General features: G+C 47.2%; 1 protein-coding gene across 3 annotated transcripts in view; it reads left to right on the top strand.

Moving 5' to 3' along the window:
* Positions 1 to 3,767: 3,767 nt before the first annotated feature.
* Positions 3,768 to 20,439, top strand: part of ZFAT (zinc finger and AT-hook domain containing) — a 136,518-nt gene continuing 119,846 nt past the window's right edge. For 2 of the 3 annotated variants that reach the window (XM_015242409.3, XM_072949753.1), the window contains exon 1: positions 3,768 to 3,962. In XM_015242409.3, coding sequence (XP_015097895.3) covers positions 3,944 to 3,962 — 19 coding nt within the window. In that variant the 5' untranslated portion in view covers positions 3,768 to 3,943. The remainder of the gene's footprint in view (positions 3,963 to 20,439) is intronic. The other variant, XM_072949754.1, reaches the window with a different exon arrangement.

The following is a 20,439-nucleotide window of genomic DNA, read 5'->3' as shown; positions in this document are numbered from 1 at the left end:
CATCTGGCGAATCCATTAACTGGCAACATCAATTATTGAACCCTCTTCTACCTGGTTACTTATGAGACCACTGGTTTTGACCTGCCCTTTCTGATTTTGGTACAGTTCCTACCCTTTCTGGAAGCCTTTGACTTACAGTAAGTTTATCTGCTCTTCTCAAGTTGTACAAATATACCATTTCATAAACAGGTATACAGAACTTCAAGTAAGAAACACAATCCTCTAGACTCCAAAGTTACCTACCTAATAAAATATCCTGTTTTCATCCTTTCTTTAGGAATTATTATAACTAGCTTTGTCATTGCCCATAATATTAATTTTTCCTTTGTGATCATTAAAGACTCATGGCTATTCACAGATTCAACTTGTTCTTGTAAATCAACAACTGCACAGCTAGTTACTCTTTGTGACATCCAAGTTGTCACAACCTGACCACAGGGGCCCTCTTTTCTTTTCAGCTGCCTCCTTTGTCCTTTCAGCAACAGCCCAGGGTTTTAGGCAGTAGCCTAGTTTTCTGGCAACAGCAACATGTCTCGGGCCACCCTGATTTCCCCTTGCTCCCAGACGTGGACTCAGCTTCTTTGAAGGAGCCCTAGACACCACTAGCGAAAAGTGCTACTGTGAGATCAGTATGTGGGTGCTGAGGGCACAGGTGGGCTGGTGACGGGAAGGCACTCAACAGCCACAGAAAAGAAAGAGCTGGAAAAGACGTTGCTTCCTAAGGTCATAATTATGTTCTCAAACTGCTCTAACGTTACAACACCCCTTTCTTTTATACAATTTTAAATGGATTTTCTCTACAACGTGCCTGTTCAGCTTTGATGACGCTTCACTCAGACTGTGATCATCCCAGCCTCTGACTGTATCATTGCGGTGTGCAAGGCCCATTATTTTCAGGTCCCTCATATGTATCCTTTACCAAAACCTGCTTTCAAGACAGCATCTTATAAAATTATTGTATATAAATTGTTTTCATGTAAATGCATATTTTTCTTATACCTATTAGACATAATTATAAAATTATTTACACAAATGTATTCAATTATGTAAATATATTATTATATAACCAAATACCATTTCATGTTGATACATTTATTGGCACAAATGCACTCCCGTGCTAGCCTTGAGAGGCTGATGGCCACTAGAGGGCCATCTGGGAAGCTGACTGCCTCTAGGAACTGTTGCTGAAGCAGGATACCATTAATTACACAATTTTGAGCAATTTATATTTAATTCTACAAACCCACCTTCATTGAAGGCAGTTTGAAATAGTACACAAATGGAAAGAGTAAAGGTGTCTGCCAACTGAAATGTGCAAATTAGTCAGCAAAGCCACAGATGCTCTCATCCCAGCATTTGCAAATCTGGTCCCATAGACAGGGACTCTTCCTCTTTTCTGAATGCCTGTGGCCAGGACAGTTTTCTGTAACAAGAGATCCTCAGTGACTCTTCTTTGAGAAGGAAGAAAACGCCATGGGAATAATGGAGAAAATCATAGCCATCTGAATAATTAATCCAGGGCTGCCATTCATAATCCACAATTTCTTTTTTAATTTGACTCTATTAATATTCTGAGGCAATTGGGTTTTGAGATAAACTTTAAACTGCTTCATTTCCAAAATTCATTTTGTTCACAACGTCCAGGAGCAATCCATTTGCTAATCAATAACTAACACTGAAATGCTGCTGCCAGAAAAGCAAGCCAGCACAAAACCAATACTGTCAGCAACTCAGAACAACTCTAATTTCCTGACAGAAATCGATTCACAGCAAAATAGTGGTTATTGCAAATATTTATTGTTCTAAAAGGGAAAGCTTATCAATGAAGCTTTTTGAGCAGTTCATTTCCAAATGAAAGGTGGTGATGGGCTTCACCCAGCCATCCAATTTTGGGATATAGGATGTGACGGGTGTGCAGCAATCACCCTACCATTGCCTTGGAATCGGCTCTTTCTGGGGTGTGGTGGGTAGTGTGGGTACATCCCAGGTGGCCCTGTGGTAAAGTGGGGAGAATTCTGGGCATGGAGATACCAGTTCCACACCTGGGTCCTCATTGGCTTGCTGTGTGATCTCAGAAAGCCACATAACCTCTCTGAACATTCCTTTTCTTTTAGGAAAGAAGCATAATCCTATCTGTCCAATTTCACTTCCCCTCCTCAGTTGCTGTGAGGATGAAATGAAGGGGTCAGGGGAGGAGCTATCTCTGAACATATATCTGATGGGCTGGGTAAAACTGGGGTCTTAACAATGACTCATTTCCCAAGAACAGGATTAAGGAGCAAGACAGAAGTCTGACAGACTATCCTAAAGCTCAGTGTTCAAGGGAGTTTTACTAACTGGAAAACAAGTGACAACAGGAACAGAAGGGATGACTGAGTAGCACCAGTGTGCAGAGGGAGCTGGGAACAAGGATGGAAGAGACCTGCATGGCTTCTCTGCTCAAGAAGCACACGGTCCAGCTCACGGGGTGAGGGCTGCGCAAACGGATAAACACAATGGGCGCGGGGACGATGTGCAGGAAGGACTAATGGGGACGTGGGAACGCCAGACGTGCGCTGAAGGAGGATTTCTCAAGTTGGGCAGCAAAGTAGGGAGGTTACTCCAGGAAAAGACAACAGGCAGATTAGCATTTCAGGAGAACCATAAAAGTAAATCAGTATTTCCCAGGTTTCTCACTTGAAGTTCACGTTTACATTTTTTTGCCTTGTCTCTGTACCACATCGGATGTACCATTTTAAGTTGATGAATTTTTAAAAATGTAAATAAACTGGGTTTAAAAACAAAACTCTATACAATTACTACCATAAATGAAAACCTGTATCATTTGTTACAAACTAATTGTGACAACTAAACTTAAAAATAGAAGCAACACCAACTCATTAATTAGTCCAACAGATTAACTGTCAGGTTCTTCCAGTTTCTGAGGCCAAAGGGGTGACCAAGACGAGATCTATTACTGTTAGGCAGTAATAGATACGACGCAGAAAATAGAAAGTGATTTAGGAGGGTTACTTTGGATGGGGTGGTCCAGGAGGGCCGGCTAGATGTCATTTGAGCAGAGATCTGAAGGAAGTGGTAGACTAACCACCTTAACACCAAAAAGGAAAATGAGGTCATTACGTCTCAACCAGATACTGTTGCCTGCAGAAGGAAGGCTGTGAGCCAGGTTCAGGGAGATGAGCAAGTGCTAGGGACGCGTGCTCACACCCAACTGAGACTTTCTGCAAGACGATCAGGAGGACGAAGAGCAGGCAGTTGCTCTGTCAAGGTGGTTCCAGGTTGTCTAATTCTGCCTATGGCTAAATCAAGTCGGGTACTCCCAGCGGAAAGCATCCCACTTCAGGAAAAACTGCAACATTTGAGAAGGGGGCAGGCGGTAACCATTCCGACCGACAAGTTAGTAAACCGAGGTCAAGACAAGTTAAAGCGCTGACAACTGGAACGCGAACGCTGACCTCCTTCCACGTCCAGCCCAGTGGCTCCACACCGCGTGGGTCCAAGGATGGGCCGGCAGGTAGCTGCAGGTTCGGGGTAGAACTGGGGAGACTCCCAAACCTGCAACCCGTTTCCAGGCATCCCGTGAGCTCCTTCTCAGGAGAGGATCAAAACGCGGAGCGACGGAATCCGCGGAACGGGGCGCAAAGCACAGCCGCGGATCTGAGCATGCGCAGTAGCCCGGCCCAGCCTGGCCGCGCTCGGCGCTGGGGGAGGGTCATCGAGGCTGACGTCCGCGACGCCGGCGTCAGCGCCCCTGAAGAGGAGGGCAAAGACTCCATCCGCCATGTTGGATGCCGCAGATTCGCCATAACCGCGCCGGCTCTTTTCTTAAAAAAATAAAAATAAAAAGCGAAGCATCAGTGAGTCGCCCCGCCTTCTCGGTCGGCGCGGGAGGGGGCCCGGAAGGGCCCGAGGCTTTTTTTTCCTCCGCGGTGGGGGCGTTGCCATGGAGACGCGGGCGGCAGGTGAGCCGGGCTGGGGGTTGGGGTGGGGATAAGGTGGGGGAGGGGCGCGGCGCGGCGCGCGGGAAGTCGTTTCGAGCTTGCTGTCGGGAAGAAGCGCGCGGGCCGCCGGGCGGCGGAGGGATCTGCGGCCCAGGGCGGAGAGCGGACGTAGCGGCGTGCTTCGACAGCACGTTCAGTCGCTGGCAGTATCCCGCCGCCTTAGGTTTTTATTTAAAAAAGAACGAGGGTGCTCGCGGAAGAACAAGCAAGGGGAAGCAGTACGCGCGTGCGGCACCGTTTCCAAGGCAACGGGCAGGGCCATGCGACCAGCGCAGGCGTCTTGGCGGGCGGGAGGTTCGAATCCCAGGGCTGCCAACTCTCAGGCCAAGTGGTCCCTGGTTGGGCCTTCTTCTTGCTTGGTCTCAGTTTCCTCCTCTGTGAAATGGGTAGCTCCTTTAGGCCCACGTACTTGACCAGGATGTTTTGAAGGGACCAGATTCATACGAGCTACTGAAGGAATGCTGCTTTGTATCCTACAGAGGGAGACATGAACGCCAAGGGTTAGTTGTTGCTACTCGTAACGCTGTAATACCCTGTGATAATTGATCCTATACTTGCCACCTAGCTCAGTGGGCCCTCAACCTTTATTGTGAAGCTGAAATGTCACCTCCTCCAGGCAGCCGTCTCTGGCTTCTCGGTGGAAGCAGCCTTTCTCCCAGTTGGACGCAAGAGCACAACGGGCTGTCCACTGAACACCTGGTCCAAGCCCCTTAACGTTGAGCTTGGGGCTCCTTCATCTGTAATTAACAATAAGTGTGCACACTGCGGCACTGACCTCACGCTTTTTGCTGCTCAGTTCTCCTGACAGCTCTAATTTGTGTGTCGTTTACTGATGAGGAACAAAAGTTCAGGGAGGTCAACTTCATTCAGTTTAGAAATGGCAGAGCTGAGGCTTTAAAAATCAACTTCCTCCGACTTGGGCGAAATCCAAGTGATTTCTGGGTGGCTTGTACTTCCGTCTCCTGGGTTAGTGCCTGGCCCCCAGTGGGCGCTCAGGGTGCATTTATTAAATGGAAGAACGAATGCCCTAACTGACCACCTTTTGCCCCTTCCAGTCTGGTTCCCTTGCAGAGCCAGTGACCTTACGGAAATACAAGCTTGGTGTACAGAGTTTACCCTCCACAGGTGCCCCTCCAGCTTCGTCTCTGAGACTCCCAGTTCATACTGAAGCAGCTACAGTGAGTGGCCACCTTGCCAAGGTCTGCTAGGAGACACTTGGAGCTGATGTTTGCTGGCTGTTTGGTGCCACTGCCCTAACCCCTAGGGGCACTTTTCTTGGCTTCTTCACTTCAGGGCAACGGCTTTGCACAGCACACCTCCGTCCATGCCAGGCAGGGACGGGTAAGGAGCCCTTCAACCCTTGGTCTTGCCATCATCCCATTGTTGTGTCAGGTTTGGGCAGGTGTGTGCCTGTGTGTGTCTGGGTGCATGCATATGTGTGTGTGTAGTGACGGAGCAGGTCCAGAGCCGGAGCAGTGGGCCAGGAACCCTGCACTACGCCGGGCATGCTTCCTGACAATGATGCTGCTGTTGAGTCCAAGCTTGTACTGTTTGCCGTGCTGCAGGCCATTAAATCAAGAGAGGAGTTGTTGGGACAAGGAATAGCGACTTTATTTGGAAAACCAGGAGACCGAGAAGATGGACTAGTGTTCCAAAGAATACCCAAGTTAGGATTCAGGCTTCTTTTATACTAAGAGGGGAGGGTGTGTGGTTGGTTGTTGCAAACTTCTTGGAGTCGAAATCCTTTGTTCTTGCAGCTGTCCATGTAGGTCTGGTCACAGTGTTCCCATAAACTTCCAAGACAAATATTATTCTGTTCAGGAACTTTTAATCTCTATATAAATGGAAAATTGTGGTATCTTTAAAGATCAGAACCTTGAGAATGGGCTATCCTGTATATTTCAGGCTATAGGCAACGTTCTTTTAGTGATTAACTTGTAGCAAAAACAACAGAATACAATGGTTAAAGTAAAAGATCAGATCCAATATGGAGTCAGATTTGTTCTTCCCTATTACGATGCCTTTTCTCTTTGGTGCCTACCCTCTCCCAAGTCCCTGGGTTACTCCTGATACATGGCATGGACTGCCCACCTCTCCTTTTCTGGAGTTTACTTAACAGCTTTTAAAAAAGAAACCTGGGCATTTGTTGTAGTTTCCTTCAATTTTCAGCTGTAATAAATGGGCAAAAGTCACGTTTTAAAATATATCACTGTCAACTTGTGGTCAGCTAATTTCTGAAAAGAGTTTCCTGTTTTGCTTGGTTGTTGGGTTAACTTAGGTGAGCCGGTACAATAAATGGAAAGATGGGGTGGCATATGGTCTATAAGGTCCAGCTTTTAGGTGGTAAACCGGCTGCGATGGTCACCCCTGTAAATGGGAGACCAGCCTGCTCCCATTTACTTTGTACAATGGTCCCTGTGGCTTTTCTCCCCTTCCCTTACAATTCACATAACAACTTTTCAAAGATAGCTGTCCTGAAGTAGAATTAAGTTTCTGCCTAGGGCAAGGGCAGTCAAGAATTAGATATATTAAAATGACTCTCCTTAATTGTATCTCCTTTTATCCATAGTTTTCTGCATGCTGTTTCTGAAAACCTCCCCACCAGGAGGGGCTGATTTAATTATGTAGAAGGCATTTAGCCTAGAGTTAAATTTTCTCTTTGTTCTCAGCTGTTTATCCTGTTAAACATTCTCTGTCTTTGAAATTTCTCAAGGGCAGGTGTCAACTTTAAGGGCTGAAACAATTTGGCAGGGGAGGGGAGGGAAGGGGAGGGGAGTGGAGTGTGGAATGACCAGAGCTCTGAGTCCAAAGATCTGCTACTCACCAGATTCCTGACCTGAGGGAAGTCATGTACCTCTTGGAACCCATTCCTTCATCTGCAGGAGGAGACAGTCCTGCCTCCTCCCCGGGCATGGTGCACTGTGGATGCTGGTGGCACTGCTTTCTACCCCTTTCACCCTGACCCAGTCTCTCCGCTGCACAGCCTAGTGCATTTTCATCTGCTTACTTCTTGAAAACATTGTGATTGGAAAGGTGTGATAGCCTTTGATTGATTTTTTTAAAGAAAAAAAAGTAATCTGAGAATGAAGCAAATAGTCATATTAAACAGTTATTATAGGTTTGAAGTTATATCCTTTTGTTTCAAGGAACATAAAATATATAGAGAATTGTCTGCTTGTAAACAGATTATACTTGGCATATCAACATAAAAAGGATTTTAAAGTGGGTAGCAGATTCTTCTTTTAAGTCATGTAGCAAATGGAGTTGCAAATTATTGCACTCCGGAATCTGGTAACTTCGTGCCCCAAACTGGGTCTGGGCTGAGGCAGGATGGGCAGGGTAGGGACCTGGCTTCAGAGGCAGCCAATGGCCTGGCCAGGGGTGTAGGTAATTTGAGGACCAGGTCAGCCATGGCACCTGGAACCAAAGAGTAGGAGGCTTTGGGAGGAGCATACTGGAAAATGAGAGTCTTGGATAACCTGGCATCCTGGAGGGTCTTGTAAGTCAGCCCCAAGGGCCCTCGCTGGCTTCCTTCTTGCTGTTAAATACTCTCTACACGTCTTTCTTCAGGGGCCACCACCACTTCTCTGTTCCATAGGAGGTTTCCTTCCTTCCTTCCTTCCTTCCTTCCTTCTTCCCTCTCCCTCTTCCTCTTCACCCCCTCCTCTCTTTCTCTTTCACTTCAAAGCAGATTCTATGGTTCACCCAAATGTTTGTGTAAAATCTTGTGCCGGGAACTGGGAATGCAAAGTCAGGAATGACTTGCTGTTTCCTCTTGAGGACCTCATGCAGTCCTAGCAGTGGAAAACCTATCCTTCAGGAGATGGTGCCAGATGCTCTGATGGAAATAAGCTCTGAGAATCGAAGGCTTCGGAGGCGGGGGTGCACCTAGCCCAGCCAGGGGATTCTGGGAGGGTTTCCTGAAAGAGGAGGTGCCTGAGCCAGAACTTGCCGAGCAAGCAGAGGTACTCTGCAGAGGGGTCGGTGGTGCAGAGGCGCAGGTGTGACACACCCATAGTTGTGTTCTGTGTGATTTGGGGAGTGCTGAAGCCGGAGCAGCAGTCGAGGTGTGGAGGAGGGCTGTGGCAAAGGGTCTTTGGAACAATGGGAAGCTATTGGGACTTTATTATGAAAACTTTCAAGAATGGGAGGCTAACAAGGCCTGCTGTTCAGAAGCTGCTTGAAGACAAGTTTTTTTGAGGTGTAATTTATGTATAGTGAAATGCACAGACCTTAAGTTTAAGGTTTGACCACCCCTGTAACCCTCACCCCTAATAACAGGTAAAACTTTGCATCATCCCAGCAAGGTCTCTCTTGCCCCTTCCCACCCAGCCCCTGTCCTTCACCCTCACTAGTCTGAGCTCTGTCACCATAGATTGTGCCTTTGGTAGGACATGATATAGTTCTTTTGTATCTGGCTTCTTTCACTTACTGTAACAATTTTGAGACTTGGTATTTTGTTTCTTTTTATTGCCTAGTAGTGTTCCATTGGATGCATGTGCCACAGTTTGTTTGTATGGTAACCACCTAGGCTTGTTTTCAATTTTTGGTTATTGTAAATAAAGCAGCGATGAACATTCTTGTACAAGGTTTTTGTAGACAAGTGTTTACATTTCTCCTGGGTAATGGAATGGCTGGGTTGTAGGTTAGAGGTAGATTCAACTTTTTAACAAACTTCCAAGTAGCTTTCCAGAGGGGTTGTACCATTTTACACCCCATGAGCAGTTTGAGAGAGTTCCACTTGTTGCATATCTTCACCAACATTCGGTGTAGTCAGTCTTTTTCCTTTGATCTGTTGTAGACCATCTGCAGTGGTCTCATCTAGTTTGCATTTCCCTGATGACCAGAGGTGTTGAGTACCTCTTCTTAAGCTTTTTGGCCATTTGTATATAATCTTTGGAGAAATGTCTAAGTCGTTTGCCTTATTTAAACACTTGTCTTTTTAATTGTTGGGTTGTAGAGATCTATATAGTCTGGATACAACACCTTTGTGTTATATGTACGTATGTGTTGTGAATATTGCCTCCCAGCCTCTGTGTACTTATTTATTTTCTTAATATTGCCTTTTGATCAGCAGAAGTTTGTAATTTTAACGAAGTCTGATTTACCATTATTTTGCTTCTGTAGGTAGTGCTTTTTGTATTCTGAGAAATGGTTTTCTACTGTAAGGTCACAAAGATATTCTTCTAGGATTGTTTATTTTTCTAGAGCTTTATACTTCTTGCTTTTATGTTTAGGTCTATCATCCATCTCACATTAGTTTGTGTATGGTGTGAGGTAGGTATTGAGATGTTATTTTCCTTGTGGATGTTCAGTTTTTCCAGCAAAGAGACTCTCCTTTCTCCACTTAATTATTTTGGTCCTTTTGTTGAAAATTATGTGTGGGTCCATTTCTGAGCTCTCTGATCTATTCCCTTGATCTGTTTGTTTATCCTCCATCAGTACCACACTGTCTGAATTGCTGTGGCTTTGTAGTACTTTGAAACTTAAAGAATAAATCAGACATCTTTCAGAGGGGTAGAAATGCAGGCAGGAGCGAGCCCCATTGTTAGGTGCTGCCGTGGTGCATCTGAGGGTTGACGACGCTAAGCCCAAGCAGTGGCTGTGGGAATGCGGCTCAGGGCAGATTTAGAGAAACAGTTCAGAGGAAGAACCTATGGGACTGGTGCCTGATCGAATTTCACCTTAGGCCCTTTGTCTGGGTCTGGTTTCTCGTCCTTACAGCCACCATTCCCGATGCTGCATTTATTCTCATTTTATAGACGGGAACTGGAGGATCAGAGAGGTTACGAGTTTCCCCCTGTGGGGTGTGGGCTGGTGGCGTCCCACCCTGAGCCCCTCTTCTTCCCCATACCTTGGTCTTACTTGTTTTGCTGAGAAGCATGAGTTGAATGACTTGGTTAACATCATTCTCAGGGTTTATTAGGTGAACATTCTGGAAATGTTCTAGTCCGCACCGCAAAGGCAATGCAGCATTTCTCTGTTTAGAAGTAAATGTTTGTTAACCTTAAACATTGATCTTTTTAAGCTTTTAACTGTATTTGGTATTACATGATATTGATGTTTTTGGAGTTTACAATCTTTTAAGGGAGGCAGAGTTTAAACAAATAAACAAACACAGCATTTAATACATGATTACAAATCGTGGTAATTGCTTCTAAGTGGAGGAAGGTGGTGGGCAAGAGAAAGTAATGGAGACCTGGTTCATATCGAAGAGGATCTAAGAAAAGTCTCTGAGAAAGTGAGGTTGGAGCGGAGATTTGAAGAATGAGGTTGTGGATTTTATAAAACGTTTGATATTCTTCTGCCCATGTTTTAAATGGGTTGGTTGGTTGGTTGGTTGCTTTTTAATTAAAGCACAGTTGATTTTAAAATGTTTTATTAATTTCTGGTGCATAGCATGGATGGATTTGGAGGGCATGATGCTAAGTGCAATGAGTCAGATAGAGAAAGACAAATACTGTAAGATGTCAGTTACACGTGGAGTCTAAAAATACACAACAAACTCGTGAATATCACAGAAAAGAAACGGACTCACAGATGTTGAGAAGGAACTAGTGGTTACCAGTGGGGAGAGGGAAGTGGGAGGGGCAAGACGGAGGTGGAGGATTAAGAGGTGCAAACTATCGGGTATAAAATAAGCTACAAGGATGTGCTGTACAACATGGGGAATGGAGCTAATATTTTATAATAACTATAAATGGAGTATAACCTTTAAAAATTGTGAATCACTATATTGGTACCTGTAATATATAATATTGTACATAAACTATACTTCAATTTTAAAAATGTGATATTGTAAAATAAATACATTAAAAAAAATCTTTTATAAGCAGAGAGCAGGCACTCACTGGCTCTCTCCACTTTGCAGAATTTCAGGTGCACAGCTCAGAACTGCTCCCAGTGGCCAGAGTTCTCCTTTGCCCTTTATCGCCCCCTAGGGGACAAGCATGTGAAAGGACTTGCTGACCTAGCTTAGGGGACACCTGGGTCTGCGGAGGTGGAGGCTGCTGGCCAGGGAATGGCCTGGCCACGGAGTGGGCACCTTCCGAGCAGCCCAACCTGTCAGGCCTGGCTGAAGGACCAGGAGGCTGGCCCTGCAGGAGAGGAGACCTGGGGGCCACCGGAGAGCCTGGTCAGATGCAGCGGGAGGTGCTGGCCTTGCCAGGGTCACCCTGTGGCTGCACCAGCTGGAGCCGAGTCGGGGGAAGGACGGAGGCCTGATCTGAAGTTCCCTGCCCTGTGAGCAGAGCAGTGGCTGCTGTTACCTGGTGAGGGGCAGGTGGGGCTGACTGCCCCCCCAGGCACTGGCTGGGGGGCTGGACGCCCCATCCCTTCCAAGGCAAGAGTCTTGGGCCACATATAAAATCACAGTCACTTTAAATTGTTTTCGTGAACAAAAGAGTTATTTGTTTACGTTTCTGGAGGAAGGATCTGTATCAACTATTTGTATACGTGCTTAGCATACATAGTATATGGTATGTATTAGGCATTCGTTGTGTTGAATTGTGAGAGTAAAATTTTAAAATTACCGTACCTTTTTCCCTAGTGAAAACTGAATAGCTGCGGTATTTGGAGTCTACATCTAATACTTTCTTCGTATTTCGTTACCAGGGAGAATGGCCCAGGTCGCTCTGGTCCTCCAGAGCTGGATGTCCGGTGGGACTTGGAAAATTCTTCTTTTCTCTGTAGCTCTTCCTGCTTAAATTTAAAGCTCTGTTCTGGAATCTGAACAACCTTGGACACGTCTGAGTATTAGAGGGCAGTTCTTCGAGAATTAATTTTCACGTTCAGAATACCTTACAAGTGCGACCAGTTGCAGGCTTTCCTGATAAGTAAGGCAGGTACTTGAAATTTGAGATTGAACTTGCATTCACATTCCCACATCTGTCTTCTGTTCCTGTCCAGGCTGTTATTTTATCTTCTCTGATTATGACCTCAGGAGCCTGGAGCAGATGGCTTCTAAAGCATGTGACAGTAATAAATGAAAATGCCCCTGTCTTCTGCCTCTTTCTTAACAGTGTGGACAGGAACTCTGGCTGGCAAGGTCCAAGCCTCCTAACTCCTTGTCTCCATTTTCCTTACTCTGCGGGTCCCCATGATTTTGCGGGGGTGGAGTCCCTCTCCCATCCCACTGGCTGTCGGAGAGCGGGACCGCACACCACATTTCTCTGAGTTGCAGTGAAAAAGTGTGAATAATGTGAATACTGAGTTTGTGTCCAGTCCATACTAATGTGATGTGCTCTAAGCGGGAAATACACACTAGATTTTGAGGACTGAGTACAACAACAAAAAAATGTGAAATTTCTTATCAGTCTTTTAAAAATGGATTACAAGTGAAATGATAATATTTTGGATATACTGGGTTAAGGAGACATACTATTAAAATTAATTACACTTGTTTCTTTTCTATTTAATGCAGCTGCTAGAAAAATTGAAATCACACCAGTGGTGCTGTTTCTGCGGGGCGGCGCTGGCCTGGATGGGGCACCGGGCCTCGTGGGCCGCAGGGGCCCTCCTAGAGCTGCTGCAGGACCACAGCCCTGTGTGTCTGTCCACTCTGGGAAGTGTCCTGCAGGCGGGCAGCACCTCGCAGGGTCCGTGTGTGCTGAGCCGTTTCCACCTGCCTGATAGGTTGTGTTTACAAGCGCGTTTTACCTGCGCTTCCTGGTTCTGCGCTGCACCTGCGCCCCATTCAGCAGTCCACACCGCCCTTTTCCTGCTGTTCCCTCCACGTGAGGACCCCCTGTCGTGCAGCATCCTAATGAAGTCAGCAGGGCGGCTGCAAGGATCTCTGCAGGCTTTTGAGCTGTGTACCTGTGGGTTTGAGAAGGGAAAGGTTCCTCCGGTCACACAGAAGTGGCCCACATGGGGCTTGAACCCAGAGCCTCTGTCCCGAGACCCAGTGCTGAAGCCGGTTTGAGGCTGCCCTTTCCTTTCAGGAGTAAGGCTCATGGTGCGTTGGCCACACAAAAGCCACCAAAATAACCTAAAGCAACAAAACCCCAAAACTGGGACCTCGGAGGTCTGGCAGTGGCGGTGGCGGCTGTGGGCATGGTAGTCCCTTTCAAATGCACTGTAGAACGGGAGTGAATTCCGCAACTTTCGTTTTTCCCATGGAGACAAGCCCAGAGACTGGTCACTTTGGAGGTGAGATGTGAGAGTTCTGGGGCCGCCTTGGTGATTGGCACAAGGAGCTATGATGTCAGGAGTCTACACTGGGGCTCCCCATATCCCCAGAGCTTCCCGCACCCCTGCTGGGGCATGGCTGGCGCTGCCACTTAGAGAAAGAGAGCTGGGTGATGGGGGCGCAGTTCCTGTTTACAAGCAGTTCTTTGTGGTGCTTTCTGAAGGAAAGAGGCCTGGGGCTGCTCTTCAGCAATGATTATGTTAAATGTGAGTATACTCATTGCCTAGGGCTCTTATTTTGAGAGTGCTTAAAAATAACTTAAAAAAATTATGCCAAGTTTCAACATGGAAGAAATGTGTATGCATAAAATTATAATGCAACTGTTGGCCCAGCCTTAATTATAGCTGATACTGAGCATTTCTCATTTTATTTTGTCAATCCGATTTCAACAAAGGAACACTCATGGGACTTCTCCTTTGCATTTAATAGAAATGTTAACTTTGTGAGCTGTAGAAGTTGGCATGCTCATTAGCATTTCATGAGATGCATGATAATAATACCACAAATTCGGGTGTGCATTTATTGGAACTTCAGCCCACCAAACCTCAGAGCTGGGAGGGCACCTTGGAGGTTATTTGTGGGTGGGGGGTGGCAGGTGGAAGGGCAGGTGCAAAGCAGGCAGGCCCTTCCAGGCCGTGGAGGAGCAGCGCTGGCGGGGGCTGTTCCCAGTGTCCTGGCCTCGATCCAGGTGGCTCTGCCTGTCTCTCTGTAAATAGCCTCTGGGTGAGGCTGGGCGGGTAAGGTTCCACTTTAAAACATTCAAAGGCCACTTCTAATTGGTGCCTAGAGAGGTTCAGAGATATGCAGACTCTGTCACACATGCGGTGGGGAGCTGGGGCTGGATAGGGGCTGGGGGACCCAGGCTCTGACTCAGGCTGGCTCCCATCCTGCCGCGTCATGTTGGGATGGTGCCTCCGAGGTGTCAGTCATCAAGCTGGGAATGTCATACTCGGGGTGCCCTGCAGTCCTGCAGCCCCAGCAGATACCCTAGGCAGAAGCAGAAACAGAAACGGCCACTCAGGAGGCCAAGTGCCCACGCCGGGGCCGCATGGCTGCTGGGAAGAGGTGGGTTCACGTCCAGATCTGGGCTTCCCACTTCACTCTGTCAGTGTAAGTAAGAGATTCACTTGTGAATAGGATCCACTTTCCCCCTATATATTTTCCTCTAAAATTTGCTGTTTAAAGTTTTTAGAAATTGATGTGTAATGTACATGTAGAAAAGTTTGAAGAGACGAACAGCTCTGTGAATGTTCACAAACTCAATTCACTGTGTAACCAAACAGAACCCCAGCACATGCAGAAGCCTCTGGCCGCAGCCTCAAGGGTAACCCGTCCTGACACAGATGGTGCAGGGAAGTCGGGTCCCTCTTGTGCTTTGTGTGAAGGGAGCGCACCCTGGCCTCTGAGTGAGACCCCTTTGGCTCAGCACCCTTTCGGTTGCACAGAAATGTAACTGTGAGTGGGAAAGCACCGTAAGATCTGAGGATAACTCTTACGTGGACTGAGAACTGGCCAGGGAGTAGCTGGTTGTGATAAGGACAGAGAATCCGCAGTTGCCTTGGGTCTGATTCACCTGCCAGGTTGGTGGCCAGGACTTGCTGCCAGGATGGATCCACCCCTGCCTTGGAAGCAGCAGCATCAAGTGGTGGTTCCTCATTTAGGACTGGCACTGGGCTGGGCCGGGCTCCTGTTTGCTTGCCTGCTGTGCCCTCTCTGGGATCAGCTTACTCATCTTAAAACGGGGAGAGCAGCCCCTCCCTCACTGGATTAATGTGAAGATTAAGTGGGTGGCAGGCAAAGCATGGTGTCTGGCAGAGGTAGCAATCAGGGAATGTGAGCTGTATTTTCATTACGGTCTGTCTGGGGAACGGCTTCATCCCTTGAACGGAGGGTGTAGTGCTCATACTGGCCACCAGAGGGTGCTGCTAGCGCGTGTATGGTGCCCACTCTCAGCCAAGTAAACTGAAGATTTACCGTGTGTTGGTAACCTTTTTTTTTTTTTTTTTTTTTTTTTTGCCAGAAAAAGCCGATGCCCTGAATGTGGTGGTTCTCTGTTTCCTAGTTCTAGACCTGTTGCCAAGCCATGCAGGGGGCATGCTTATTAAGTGTGTGGTGGGGTGGTTGGTGGCCCTGCATCTGGCGCTGTCATTTTCCAGCCTGCTGCTCCTTGAGTGAGTTGCTGTCATAAATTAGAACAAACACATAGAGAGCGAGGTTCCCTTTTTGGTGTAGCTGCTTTTAGTTGTAATTCATCGTTTGAAATGTCTCTCTAGTCACGATGCAGGGTAAGGATTGGGACCAAAGGCTTGTATTCCTCCTGGGGCCCTATTGTCTTCTTAGGGGAGATAATGCTGCCACAGAGGGGTGGGCGGGTACGGTGGTCAGCTTGGAGGGTCTTGGTCAAATTTTGACTTTGTGTTTTGTCTGGCTGGGGCTCTTTGGGCCTTCCGTGCGCCTGGGCCCTCTGCACACCTGGGCGCGTGCTCACCTGGCCCCCATGTACGTCGCTCTAGAGGCGGGCCCTTTGAGGCTTGGCCGTCCACCCCTCCAGGTGTCTTGTTGCAGCGTGGATAGTCTCGTGTCAAGAACGCCTTTTCCTTGTCGATTCTAAGCTAAGTCTGTCTTAACTACTGGTGAAACCACTTTATTCTTTTCTTTCTTTTTTTTTTTGTCATCTGCACACTTTTAGTGTCATAAGAGAATGACGGAGAGAGGCATGAGGCATGAGGTCCCCACCCACCCTCCCCCACCAGTCAGACGTCTCATCAGCTTCAGAGAGAAACACCACAGCACCGTCCACCATGACAAACGCTGTGTCCCTCGGTTGAGGCTTGCGTCTCCGCTGAGGCTGGGCAGCCGTGGCCCCGCTCACACTCTCAGCTAGCGTTTGCCCCTAATGCGGCGGCTGGGGGCCCAGGCTGTCCGGGGACCCATGTCTTCCTCCCCCAAGAGGGGGCCTCCTTTTGTCACTTACGGTGCCTTTATTTCTAATATCAATGTACATTTTTTTAAATTTAGTTTTTCTTGGATCACACAGGTAAGCAACACTGTGGAAGGTCTGGAGAACTCAGAGAGTCTATGAAACAGAAAATAGCTGGTATTGAGAATCGGCCTCCCCAAAGCCAGGCACTTTGCTGGATGTTGGGAGCCGGAGGGGTGGAGGTAGGGCCTGGAATGCTCTCTCTGTCTCTGTCTCTGTCTCTCTTTCTCTCTTTCTTCAGACCAGTCGCCCTGGCTTTCCCCGCCACTCAGCAGGGGTCCTGGTCACTCAGGTGGAAAGCGTTTTCTCAGAGTTGCGCATTGGCACCTCTGGACAGATGAAACCTGCAGATTTGATTTGTTTGGCCTGCGTAGTTTTTTTTTTTTTTTGGCAGGAAAGTCTCATTTAGTTGCCAGCATTTAAAAATCCAGAGATTCCAAATACAGCCCCCATGAGCGGGCCCGGGACTTTCTAATGGGCGGGCTTCCCGTCCCCTTGCCTGCTCGCCTCCTCCCCACCCCGGGCCTCCTGCTCTGCAGGCCCGGTGCAATTGCCTTTCTCCTGGGCAGGCTTCCGTGGTGGGTTTTCCGAGGACCAGGAGGGGCTGCCTGCCTCCTGGAGGCACACCAGTGCTGAACTGGCTCTCCCTCCTCTACACTCAAGGCTCCCCGGGGGCTAAGGCCCCCTCCTCTGTTCTGCCCCCAGCCTGTTCTCTTACCTCTGGGATCCCTTCAGCTTCCCTCCCCTGAGAAGCCTTCCCTGGGTGCCTCAGCTGTGGGATTTCTGCGTCCTCCCCACGCTCTCCAGTGGCACATGGCCAGCATGTTCTTGTACAGACACGCATCCCTACAGACACATGCATACAACCCGTGTTTCTACCTGATTTTTAAGTTCCTCATGAGCTGTCCAAGTAGCTTTAGGACCATATAGGCCTGGATTTAATCCTCAAAGACAAGTGATAACTTCTTCATCTGTGACATAAGATAATGAGATCTTCGCAGCTGACTTACTAGGGCCACCATGTACAGCTGTGCGGGTTGCACACTGCCCAAGGGCTCTACATCTAAGAGAATCATTTTACACCATAGATTTGTATATTATTGTGACAGTTTTCTGCAAATGGTAGTAAAGTACTGTGTTCCCATAAAATCAGTACATTTTGACCACTTTCTGCCAGGGGGAGCTAGTGTCTCAAGGAAAGGGTGAATTTTCCCCTTTCCTGCAGAGGTGCCTTGTGGGCTGGCAGTGGCCCTGCTTGTCAGGATTAGATGTGGTAGGGAGTGCGACAGGGCCTGGTCCTCAGGAAAGGTCTGTCTCCTTCACTCTCTCGAAAGCAGGGCTTGAAGTACCATCGTGGAGGTAGGCCCTGTGGTGGGGCCCCCACCCCAAGTGTGTCTGGTGAGGGTGCCGAGTGGGGAAGCGGGGTCTTAGCAGGATGGGGCTGGGTGGGGAGTCCAGCCTCCTGTGCCTTAGCCCATGCTGCTCTGGAAATGTTCCAGAGGCTCACATTTTAGCATCCCTAAAGTCAGGCGGTGTCTTACAGTTGGTGTTGACAGAAATCAGCGTATCTTAGTTTGGTAGTGTCTTTATCTTTCTTAGTGGTATCTTTCTGGAGATGTCTTAGAGAGAGGCTGTAGCTCAGTGGTAGAATGTGTGTTTAGCATGAACGAGGTCCTGGATGCAATCCCTGGTACCTCCGTTAAAAATAAACCAACCAACCAACCAACCAACCTGATTACCCCCCTGCTCCCAAACAAACAAACAAAAAGAAGTTGTCTTAGATTTGAGGAAACCTGATAATGAGAGCTATTCCACAGGACAGTCGTGAAGATTAAATACGCCCAGCGCGAGCCTTGCGTGGTGCCCGCTCATGGTGACGGCTTAACTGCTTTAAGCCTCCTTTTCTTCCTCTTCCTCTTAGAATCGCTTTGTTTTGGTCAGCAGGTTCTCAGTAAGTGTGATGGTGGTGGTGGTAATGATGCTAAATGGCATATCCACAGCTGGTTAAAAGTTCTGCAAAATAAACTTAATGGAAAGAAAGTGTTTTGTCCAGGCCCGGGCCTCTTTTCCCGAAGATAAAGGAAAGAAGTGTTTCCACTTGCGCTGAGCTGCGCACTGTAAGACTTTGTTCGTTGCCTTGGATGTGACGGCCGTCTGGCTTTGTGGTGCTGAAATACTCCTGCTCCTGTTGGGAAGCTGCCAGCTCTGATGAATTTAGTAACTTAAGGGCAAGTGAAGAACAGGAAAACAAAAATACAACTCTGAAAGAATTTGCCATCCTTCTCTTCTCATAAGGTAGGCGATGTAATAGGGTCTTAGTTTTGGCTGTTTAACTCTCTTTAAAGTTAATCATTCCATGTAAAAGACAGTTACAAAGCAGAGAAGGGTGATTTATACTAATCAAGGTGAGGAAGAAAGATTTTTTTTATGCGATAGCTTTTAAATAGAGAAATTTAACAGTCTAGTAATGAGCATTTTGTTGTCTTCTGGTTATCAATAGATGTTTAAGCGTGTTTGTAATCATCGGTTCATCTAGCATTTATTGAGTGCCTACTGTTTCCCTGGCAGCATCATCACTGAGAGGAAGATGGGTGAGTGGGTCTCTGGCTACAGGTACTGAGCACAGGTGGTACGGACAGAGATGTGGGGTGAAGAGCCCGCACAGCCCTGCCATCTCGCAGAGGTGGGCACACGGACCTGGACTGTCCCCCTGCAGCTGTCCCCCTGCGAGCTGCCTCGCTCCACGTCTGTGAGACTTAGGGACCTGGAGTGGTTGGGATCAGATGGGTTATGGACACACCAAGCAGTATACCTTCCTCTTCTCAAATGTAACGTCCTTCCAGAGGGTCCAGACTGGCAGCCATTGGTGTGTGTTCCTTGCTGGAGTACTTTTTTTAACTTTGTATTTTGAAATAATAAGAGATTCACAGGAAGTTCCACAGGTAGGGCAGAGAGGTCTTATATACCCTTTACCTGGTTTACTCAAATGGTTACATTCTGGGGGAGCAGTAATTATATATATATATACATACATATTTCAGCATCCCAACTCAGTGGTTATATCTTGTGTAACTATTGTGCAATATCAAACCCAAGAAATTAATGTTGGTACAATGGGCATATATGATTCTAATCCATTTTTTAGATTTGTGTAACCACCCCTGCAGTCAAGATGCAGAACTGTTTGTTCACATTTTGCCCATTTGAATGAAGTGTATAAACCCTCTATCCTTTTGCCTTCCCCCATTTACAATATCATTGTCATAAAAATTTCTTCTACAGACACTGAGAACCACATCAGACAAAGTTACACTTTTTGCTTCATGGTCAAACATAATTTAAGAAATTAATAGGAAGAGGGAAATCTGATGTATTTGCCCGTGTTTTTACACTCCCCTTTGTTCATTTTCCCTTTCTTGATGTCCCCAGGAGTCACCGTTTTCACATTTCCCTTCTATTTAGGGAACGTCCTTTGGCCATTCTTTTACGCTGGGTCTGCTGGCAATAACTTCTCTAGCTTTTCCTTCCTCTGGGAATCTCTTGGTTTTCCCGTCATTCCTGAAGGAGAGTTTTACTGGGTGTAGAATTATGGGTGGACAGTTCTTTCCTTTCTGTCCTTGAAAAATGCTGTGCCACTTCCTCCCGGCCTCCACGTGTCTGATGAGAAGTCTGCCGTCTCTCAAACAGTTCTTCCATTCAGGAAATTGTATCCTTGCTAATTTCAGGTTTTCTCTCTGTTCTTAGTTTTCAGAAGTTTGAGAATAATGTGTCATGGCACAGATCTCTTTGTGTTCACCTGCTTGACTGTGTGGGCTTACATCTTTTGCCAAACTTGGGAAATTTTCAGCCATTATGTCTTTGAATACTTTTCCACCCCTAGTCTTTTCTCCTCTCCTGCAACTCTACCGACCTGAAGGTTAGATTTTTTTGTTACAGTCCCACAGGTTCCTGAGGATCCGTTGTTCTTTTTCAGTCTGTTTTCTCTGTTATTCAGATTGTGTGTTTTTAATTGTCCCATTTTCAAGGTCCCTGGTTCTTCTGGCAGGGAGGGTGGTGGGCTGTAGTGCTGTCTGTTGGTGTTTCTGCATCTGGGTTCTAGGAGGTGACCAGGAAACCCTTTCCGTCTTGTTCCTCAGGTCGCAAGGTGGTTTTGCTGCCTTCTCTCCGCCCGCCACAGCTTTATGTTTATTTTATCTGAAATATGCAGGTTTTAGTTGTGCTTAGTGAGAAGAAGAGGGAAAAGCACGTCTGCTCCATCTTTCTGGAAC

The sequence above is a fragment of the Vicugna pacos genome, chromosome 25 (genome assembly GCF_048564905.1).
Source record: "Vicugna pacos chromosome 25, VicPac4, whole genome shotgun sequence".
Lineage (NCBI taxonomy): Eukaryota > Metazoa > Chordata > Mammalia > Artiodactyla > Camelidae > Vicugna > Vicugna pacos.
Note: the sequence above shows the minus strand (reverse complement) of the source record. Positions and strands in the feature narration are given on the sequence as shown.